The 10,424-nt window shown below is 41.3% G+C and overlaps 1 protein-coding gene across 1 annotated transcript in view; it reads right to left on the reverse strand.

Annotated features, from left to right (window-relative positions):
* The window catches only part of LOC133395120 (putative nuclease HARBI1), a gene marked incomplete at its 5' end in the record, with an annotated part of 2,120 nt that extends 5 nt beyond the window's left edge, over nt 1-2,115 (reverse strand). The window contains 3 exons of the mRNA XM_061663821.1: nt 1,257-1,406; nt 1,466-1,607; nt 1,672-2,115. Coding sequence (XP_061519805.1) covers nt 1,257-1,406; nt 1,466-1,607; nt 1,672-2,115 — 736 coding nt within the window. The remainder of the gene's footprint in view (nt 1-1,256; nt 1,407-1,465; nt 1,608-1,671) is intronic.
* Between the last annotated feature and the right edge of the window lie 8,309 nt (nt 2,116-10,424).

Consider the following 10,424-nt stretch of genomic DNA (forward strand, 5'->3'; position numbering starts at 1 on the left):
CTGGAAAAAAGTAAGTTTACATCGTAAATTATAATTTCTGAACTAGTATTTTTATATCAATGTTCATCCTATTTATTGTCAGGTCTGGGCAGATTATAAATCAGGGTTAAAAAAAAAGCTCGCCCACAATAACAGAGAGTATAGGGCATGGACATGGTGGAGGTCCATGTAATTTGAGTAGTTTCTCTATGATGGAGAAACATGTGATCGAACTGTTAGATTTAAGACAGTCCATAGTAGGCACACCCGATCTGCCTATGTTAGGTGTAGATTCACTACAATATGAGCCTCAACCCGGGCCGTCATCACAACTTCAAAAACAACCACAACAACAAAAACAAAGTCAACAAAACCCGCAACAGCAGCAACTAACTTCGCAACAGCAGCAGCACACTTCTCAGCAGCAGCAACAACCTTTGCTACAGCAGCAACAAACTTCACAACAGCAGCAGCGAACTCAACATCAGCTTCAAGAGCAACAACAATCACAACAGCAACAACAATTACAACAACAGCAACATGAAGATGAAGATGAAGCAAATGTGCATGGTACACAATTTCATCGCTTTAAAAAGAGAAGTGTTGCTGAACTACAGTTGCTAGAATTTAAAAGGTACAATAGGACAACAGAAAAACTGGCAGTCATAAAACAGGAAGAATTAGAATTAAAAATTTGCATTAAAAAGCATTTTTGAGTGTTATAAAAGAATACATAAATGCTAAACGCGCGGTAGCAGAAAGAGATTTGGATTTGAAACAAAAAATATTCGATTTTAAGGTTGAATTAGCAAATAAGGAATTAGAATTAAGGCAAATTTTGTCATCAAAAGAGTTAGATTTAAAATTACAAATATCAAATAGCCAGTTAGAATTAAAAAAAGCAATAGCTAATAAGCAAATTGAGGTTCAAATGTTAAAACTAGAATTAGAGAAAAAACGTTTAGCTTAGTAAGTTGTTGCGATGGCACTCAGTATTGAATTTCTTGATTCAATTTGATTCAATTGATTGTATTGATTCAATTTTCGAAAACTACATTAAAATTGAAAATTTCATAAATTTATTGAATTTCACTGTTACTTTTTCTTTTTTCCTGTTTTCTTCTATGAATCTTCTATACCAATTATAATACTATTGAACGTCTGTTGCCACTCTATATTGTGTTCAATACACATGTTGTGTAACGCACAACACGTATTGATTATTAGTCCTGCCTTTCTTGGATCGTAATTCAGGGATCTTTCAGCTCCTAACAGACATCTGAACCGTGATTTTAGGATTCCTATACTTTGCTCCACAGTCATTCTTCCCGACGATATTTTTGAGTTTTCTTGTGCTTCCACAGAACCCTCATCCGGATCACGATGAGGTCTTACTATCCAAGGTTCTGAGGGATATCCAGCATCTCCTGAATATAAACAGTAGTATTAAACTGTGTTTTTTACATGATACAAAATTTCAAACTACCAAATAGTCTTTCATTTTGGCCACTTCTATGTAAGTGCTCAAAATAAGCCCGGACTGGACTTACTCTCCAGATATGGGCGTCATGGTTTGATCCTGCAAAACGAGCGTCGATCGCTCTAATCCGGTATTTGTGATCACATACCTTCAATAAACAAAATGTTGTTAGCTTTTGTTTATGTTTTTGCAAAAAATATAAATATACTTACAATCAAAGCATTGATGCTATAAACGTTCTTCCGGTTTAAATACTGTAGTGGTCGGTTACGTGGTTTTTTTATTTTTATGTGGGTACCATCAACACACATGACGATATTTTCAAATCCACTTTTTTCAAAAAAGAAATCTTTTGCCTCTTGTCGCTCCTCTTCGGACATCGCCAATTTAATCCAATCTCTTATTAAATTATGAAGAGGGACTAATGTTTGCTGTAGTACTTTTGAAAACGTTTTTTGCGCAATTGCAATATGGAAATCTTTCCCAACGCCACGTTGGTAGCTTCCGGTTGCAAAAAAAATTAGGCATGCTGCTATTTGTTCTTTCGTGTCGAGTCCATAACATCGTTGAGAATTTAATTGCGCGTGAAGACCATCAAAAAGGTACAAAAATATGGCCTTTGAAACTCTAAAATTTTGAATAAAGCTAAAACAATAATCAATTTCGAGTAAGTAAACAGTAGTATATTTAATTCGTTATGGTACATACGCTTCATCAGCAAGAGCGAGAGGATCCGTGTTATTTCGTAGCAATTTGCGATGGCGTATTAATTCTCTCTTAGCAGCAGCTTCACTAGCACAAACATTTGTTATGAACATCATTTTATTATTTCTACTGTTCTACTAAACTGTTCTTTACTGCAAATTTTGTTGAAAGCTCAGCATCAAACTAAATGAACCCAGAATTTTTGACGTATTGAGAAGAATTTTTATTTGTTTACATCGGGATAGGCGGGAAATAGATTCACGATGACTATCCTTAACCGGGCAATAATCCCAATAGAAGGTCTGCAGTGACGGAATCGCAACCCCGTATGCAAGCGGAGTAAGTAAACGCTACACTGTTCTTAGGGAAGAACGGAACTGACTTTATTCATTCATATCAGCGTAGCCGTTCTACGCCGCTATCTTACTCTAGCGATGCCTAATCCTAATTTTCCTAATCCTAGTTTCCTTATGCCCTATGTCCTTATCATGAATACCCCCACCCTTATTTTAATGTGGCTTCTATGCCCACGCACTTTACGCGCGCATCCTAATTACTAACACTACTTAAACTACTAATCGCACAAGCTGTCCTAATCTATAAAGTGGGCGTGGCCTTCCTATCTAATCCTATGCTATAGTTCATCCTACTTCCGAATTCATCCTAGTTCTAGTCTTAATCCTAATTAGTTCATTTCTATTTTTAGACCTTGTTCATTTCTGTCGGCGACATCCTCCCCCCCGTAAGCGCTCGTAGAGGGTTACAACAAAAAAGGAGCCGACTGAACTTACTTTTCTTCTTTTTCGTTACGTACGTCTAGCTTAGCAACTTTTGCGGCAGGTCTTTTTACCATCGTGGTTCCTACACGCATTACTACCGCTCTCACTTGCCCATCCTTTGCCGTATCAACATCTACTACTCTTCCCTTTATCCACCTACCGCTAACCTGTTCGTTCGGAAATGTCACAATATCTCCTATTTTTAGTGGTTCTGCTTTATTTAACCATTTCCCGCGCGATATCAATTGAGGTAGGTATTCCTTCACCCATCTCAACCAATAATTTTGAGCCGCTAGTCTGGATTTTTTCCAAATAGACCTCGATGCCTCGGCTTCAACAATGTCTAAAAGAGAAGGTGCGGCCTCTCCGGAATAACCAATTAGGAAGTGGCTTGGTGTTAGAGGTTCATCATCCTCGTGTTCAATAGGGATGTGCGTTAGCGGTCTATTGTTAATGATAAATTCTATCTCTATCAACAAAGATCTCAACGCTACTTCGGGCAAGGAATCTTTTGTTAACGGGAATAGTTATTTAATAAGCTCTTTGAATTTGATATAAAATTTCTAATAAAAAAGTTTGCTTCGTCGTGAATGGTAATTACTTCGCTTACTCTTTCTAGAGCTGCTTCTTCTGTATCAAAACTGTCAAGGTAATCATCGACGTAGTGATTTTGAATAATTGCTGTGACAGCTTCGGGGTGAATATTTATAAATTGCTTAGCATTTTCATTTTTTACGTATTGAGCGCACGCTGGTGAGCAGGTAGCTCCAAATATCATTACATTCATTTTTAATGTTTTTGGAATACTAGTAGGACTTTCTCTATACAAGAAAAGCTGTGCGGATTGATCTTGCTGTCTTATTTTAACCTGGTGGAACATTTCTTTTATGTCCCCTGAAACCCCTACACTTCCTTCGCGAAAACGAACAAGGATTCCGAAAAGAGATGCAACTGCATCGGGACCTGTTAGTAACTGCGAATTTAATGAAATTCCTGCGTTTTTCGCGGCAGCATCGAAAACTAATCTTGGTTTTGGTTTGGGCTTATTATAATTTATCACTGCGAAATGGGGAATATAATTTATTTTGTTACCGAGCAATTGATGATGATTATCCTTCACAACTTCAGCATAACCCTTTTCACAATATGATGCAATTTCTGCATGATACCATTCCTTCAGCGCATTATCCTTTTCTAATTTTCGTTCAAGACCTTGTAAGCGTCTCAAGGCTTGTTCATAGCTTTCTGGTAAAACAACTTTATCATCCTTCCAAAGCAATCCTATTTCGTAACCAAGATTTACCTTTTTCATTGTACTTTTCATAAGCGTATTAGCTCTTTCTTCTGATTTTGAGATCAATTTATCCGATCCCGGTTTGACCCCAAATTCTTCTGTTGAGAAATAGTCTCTCATAAGTTTATGCAAGGACATTTTTTGCTCGTTGTTCTCTATGACGGTAAAGAGCTCATGTTTTTCAGCCATGTTTTTTTCTGTGTATTGTGTTTGAATTTCATTGTTTTCAGCAAATAGCACCCACCCCAAATTTGTCTCATTAGCTATCGGTTCTCCTGGTTTGCCTGCGCGACTTTGTCGTGCATATATCAAATGTGCGTGAGGTAGCCCAAGTAATACTGTTGGCCTACCATTTTCAAAACTCGCTAACGTTATATCTTCGAGATGTTTGTATCGTGTTTTAATTTGTTCTGCGTTGACTGATTGAGCTGGCAGACGCATTTCTTGCACTGTTCGTAACCCGTTTAGATCTAGGAATTTTCCTTCGACATTTTTAATTTTAACACTTATCACTTCACTTTCGGGCTCCTCTTGACGTACCCCGTTTGTCCACGACAATGATAAAGGTAGCTTAGGACCCGTGGCCTTTAACGCTTCCTTCGTTTGCTTGAGAATCAAGCTAGCCGATGAACCCGTATCGATGAATGCAAATGTATTCAATTGTTTCGCGTTATGTTTAAGTGTTATGGGCAATATTTGAAATAGACATTGTTTGTGATTATGGACATTTAATCTTTCAACGGTATGCGTATTTGGTCGAAAATTATGAAGAAGAGTATGATGTTTTTTGTGGCAATTATTTTCTCTGCACTGTGGTGGAAGGTAGCAAGTTCGCGATTCATGATTTGTTTGGTTACAGCAATTTGCACATATTCTACCTTGCTTTATGACATTCCAACGCTCATTAACATGCATGTATTGAAATCTACGACAATCAATTAATTTATGACCAAGGCCACAAATGAAACATTTTGCTCTTTGCCTTTGGACAGGCTCTTGAATTACGCGTTGTTGGGGCTGTGCATATGAGCAAGACGGTTGGTCTGCTTCCTTTGCTCCCTTCGCCTTTAATAAGATTGCCAATTGCTCCTGGGGTCTGAGCCATGCCGCAAGGTCGCCTAAAGTTCTAACCCTTTTTTCACTTAAAGTGTATTGATACCATTTTCGCATTAGTTCGACCGGTAGTTTTCCCACTAAGTTTTCTATGAGCATAGTATCTTGCAAATAATCTGCTCGACCCAACGTGGTCATACTTCCTATCATATTGTCGATTGCATGCATAAAGGTAAGAAAAGTTTTAGGGTTATCCATGTTTGGGTTATCTATGCTCATGAGGTCTTTAACGAGCGTTTGGTAAATTATATTTGGGTTGCCATATTCATTTTCAAGGCGCTCCATGATGGCTTCTATGTTAGCTTCATCGAAAAGCATTCCGCTGACACTTTCAGCTGCCTCCCCTTTCAAACTTTTCTGTAAGGCTCTTAGAATTTCTAAGGCTGAAAAATCTTCCTCGCGTTTAAATTTATCAAACACAGTTTTAAATCGCGTCCAGGTTCTGAAGTTGCCATCAAATTCTGGCAAGTCCATTGTCTGGGGCCTAGGAGGACTTGCGGTTCGTTCCTTTAAAACTTGCACCATGCTCCTGATAAACTCCATTAAATCCGGGCTCGGTTCGGCTTTCGGTATATTTGCGATAGGATTTGTTGTGACATTTTCCTCCTCCTCTTCACCTAAGCTGAAATCTTCCATCTCTTGGGCTTGACGCAATAATTCCGCGTTTTCTTTTTTTAACCGTTCAACTTCTTCCCTTTCGTACGCCCGTTTTTTCTCTAGTTCTTCTTTCTCCCTTTTAACCCGCACTAATTCTTCGTTCTCCCTTTTAAGTTCCGCAATAACATTATATAATTCTGACGGGTCTACGTCGGACCCCTTAGTAGACTTAGATCTAGTTAAAACGTTTGTAGTACTCACAACCTTTTTCGCCGTTTTGCTGGTCTGCATCTCGTCGCTCTGCTGTTGCTGTTGTTGTGACTGCTGCAGCTGCATCCTTTGCTGCTGCTGCAGTTGTATATGTTGCTGTTGTTGCGCCTGCTGCTGTTGTTGCGGCTGTTGCTGCGGCTGCTGTTGTGGCAGCTGCGGGGGCAGCGGCGGCTGGGGCTGCGGCTGCGGCTGCGACTGCTGTTGAGGCATGCTGTCTCGCCTTGCTGTTCACTGCTTCACTTTTTTTTTTTTTTTTTTTTTTTTTTTTTTTTTTTTTTTTTTTTAATCACTCTCCGTCACTGCTTCGCTGCTACACTGCTACACTGCTCACTGCTGCACTGCTGCACTGCTTCACTGCTACACTGCGTTTTTTTTTTTTTTTTTTTTTTTTTTTTTTTTTTTTTTTTTTTTTTTTTTTTTTTTTTTTTTAATCACTCTCCGTCACTGCTTCGCTGCTACACTGCTACACTGCTCACTGCTGCACTGCTGCACTGCTTCACTGCTACACTGCGTTTTTTTTTTTTTTTTTTTTTTTTTTTTTTTTTTAATCACTCTCCGTCACTGCTTCGCTGCTACACTGGTTCCTGGTTCTGTCCAAATCGATGGACACACACTGCTCCGTCAAACTTTTCACCAATTTTCCTCCTCTGCTCGCACGCCACTAGCACTTTCCGTATCTTCGATACAAAGCGTTTCTTTATTCACTGCACTTTTACACACTTCTGCTGCTGCTTCTTTTATCGTCCTAGCTCGGTCCGAGTTGCTGCACTGCTTCACTGCTTCACTGCTACACTGCGGCTTCAGTTTTTTTTAATCACTCTCCGTCACTTCGCTGCTCACCGGTTCCTGGTTCGGTTCCTGGTTCTGTCCAAATCGATGGACACACACTGCTCCGTGAAACTTTTCACCAATTTCCTTTTCACCAATTCTATTCACTGCACTTTCACTTTCACTGCTTCTCCTAGCGTCCTAGAGCTCGGTCCGAGCTTTTAAGCGAGAGATTTCGCCCCCTCCGTCCTGGCCTGCCCTGGCTTGGGCTTTCGCGGGGACAGTCCGTCCGTCCTGGCCTGCCCTGGTTTGGGCTTTCGTGGGGACAGTCCGTCCGTCCTGGCCTGCCCTGGCTTGGGCTTTCGTGGGGACAGTCCGTCCGTCCTGGCCTGCCCTGGCTTGGGCTTTCGTGGGGACAGTCCGTCCGTCCTGGCCTGCCCTGGCTTGGGCTTTCGTGGGGACAGTCCGTCCGTCCTGGCCTGCCCTGGCTTGGGCTTTCGCGGGGACAGTCCGTCCGTCCTGGCCTGCCCTGGCTTGGGCTTTCGTGGGGACAGTCCGTCCGTCCTGGCCTGCCCTGGCTTGGGCTTTCGTGGGGACAGTCCGTCCGTCCTGGCCTGCCCTGGCTTGGGCTTTCGTGGGGACAGTCCGTCCGTCCTGGCCTGCCCTGGCTTGGGCTTTCGCGGGGACAGTCCGTCCGTCCTGGCCTGCCCTGGCTTGGGCTTTCGTGGGGACAGTCCGTCCTGACCTGCCCTGGCTTGGGCTTTCGCGGGGACAGTCCGTCCGTCCTGGCCTGCCCTGGCTTGGGCTTTCGAGGGGACAGTCCGTCCGTCCTGGCCTGCCCTGGCTTGGGCTTTCGGGGGAATCGTCCTTCCTGGCTGTACCCCGTCCGGGTTTTCGAGGGAATCGTCCTTCCTGGCCTGCCCTGGCTTGGGCTTTCGAGGGAAATCGTCCTTCCTGGCTGTACCCCGACCGGGTTTTCGAGTGAATCGTCCTTCCTGGATCCTCTACTCTGAGTTCCTGTGTAGGTTTACTTCCTCTCTGGAGCCACCATATCCTTAACCGGGCAATAATCCCAATAGAAGGTCTGCAGTGACGGAATCGCAACCCCGTATGCAAGCGGAGTAAGTAAACGCTACACTGTTCTTAGGGAAGAACGGAACTGACTTTATTCATTCATATCAGCGTAGCCGTTCTACGCCGCTATCTTACTCTAGCGATGCCTAATCCTAATTTTCCTAATCCTAGTTTCCTTATGCCCTATGTCCTTATCATGAATACCCCCACCCTTATTTTAATGTGGCTTCTATGCCCACGCACTTTACGCGCGCATCCTAATTACTAACACTACTTAAACTACTAATCGCACAAGCTGTCCTAATCTATAAAGTGGGCGTGGCCTTCCTATCTAATCCTATGCTATAGTTCATCCTACTTCCGAATTCATCCTAGTTCTAGTCTTAATCCTAATTAGTTCATTTCTATTTTTAGACCTTGTTCATTTCTGTCGGCGACAATGACACTTTACCAATGGTTATCCGGCGCTCTGGTAGCCATCAAACAATACATCAGACACGAACAATGTATGGAATGGTTCGAGAAATCTCCTCCTTCATATACTTCATATACATTTGTTTTAGTTGGATATCTTGTTTGATTACTGCCAGATTGCTGCTAAATGACTTATATATCTCAAGAAGCGGTAATCGCTCCTACAGGCGTGCGAAAAAATCAAAATTGTTTGATTCTGAAACAAGCGTTTTCAAACTGACTCTCGCTATGGTTGTCAAATTTCATACATTTTCAGAAAGCGCTCGCACGCTTGCTGGGGTGACTGTAGCTGCTTCAATCAAAGTAAAACCGCTGTTTTCATTTCTTTTTTTTTCTTTTTCTTGGCGATGGATTCGGCCTTAAAGGCCTAATGCAGGCTTTCTAAATGCATTTTAAAAGCGTATCCGAATTCGCTCAGTTTTTAACGTCCCAAGGGACCGTCCATATGAACATTAACGGGTTGGGTTTATGGAAACTCCAACTTGTGTTGGTAAGTATGTGTATGTCATTCAGACCATAATAACGGATTAGCACATGAAGGCGTGAGACGGTTAGCGATTTCGAACAATTCTTACACAGGCCAAAACTACCAAGATCGGTGTGACGACGTAGACTGAAGCGTAACTGGAGTGCCAATTCCTACTGAGAGGATTGGTTAAAATGAAATTTGAACGCATCTAGTATTACAGGAGTCGATCAATTATCGGTCCTGCATTTCTCTTGCAAATATTGTGCATATTATGGTTAGTAACGATGAAACGCAAGGACGAAATTTTACTTAATAGTGTTGGTTCTTTTAGGTTTCATTTAGGCATTGGTTTATTCTTGTTGCGCGCAACTTTGTTGGTGACCAAATTCAAAACAATTTGATTTTTTTCCAGCAACATTGTCTATTTACCTTGGTCATTCGGCAAATGATATAAAACAGCAGCTATTAGCGAAAATTCCTTCATGTCCAAACTAAACGCAGCTAGAAATATTCATCAACAATCTCAGGGATATGTTTCCGAACAATAACGTTCCCCGCAACAAGATTAAACCGCTGTCTTTGGTATGTTAAATAACGATAGTAAATAGCGTTGTTCATAATTAAAATACAATTTAATTGCCATTATTATTTATTAAATTGAAATTAAAGTTACTTTTTAAATAAACCAGAATTTATCACTGTTTTGTATAAAAATAATAATTTTTTAAAATATTTTTTTATTCATGTTAAGTAATTCAAAGCTTGCTGCCCCTCCTTAATTTGTATAAGTTTAAATTAAAATTTAAATAAAAATAAAGCAAATAAAACCGCCATGTTATTGTTAACAAATCATCCAATACAGATGTAACGATTCAAATTCAACACCAACGGAAAAAAAATCAAAATTCAAAATTGTATAAGCCTTAAATCATAGATATAAACGCCTGTCTAAGAGTGACAGTTGTATCTCATGTTTCTCATTCTCTCATGAGCGTCGAACGGATTTCGTCGTTCGAAGCCCATACTCGCCCCGTATATCATCAGCGTATGCCAGGATCTGGGTTGACTTATAGAAGATGGTTCCCGTTGTCTCCACCCTCGAGTCGCGGATGGCCCTCTCTAGCGTCAAGTTGAATAGGAGACAGGCAAGCCCGTCCCCCTGGCGCAGACCCTTGGTGGTAGCAAAAGGTCCTGAGAGTTTTCCATCCACCCTCACCTGGCATGTGACGTTGGTCATAGTCATTCTAACTAGCCTTATCAGTTTGGCCGGGATTCCAAAAAAGCTCATAGCGTCGTACAGTTTTACCCTGGCTATGCTATCATATGCGGCTTTGAAGTCTATCAAGAGATGGTATGTGTCGTGTCTGTATTCAGCCATCTTCTCCAAGATCTACCGCATGGTGAAGATCTGATCAGTGGTTG

This window comes from Anopheles gambiae, chromosome 2 (assembly GCF_943734735.2).
Source record: "Anopheles gambiae chromosome 2, idAnoGambNW_F1_1, whole genome shotgun sequence".
NCBI lineage: Eukaryota > Metazoa > Arthropoda > Insecta > Diptera > Culicidae > Anopheles > Anopheles gambiae.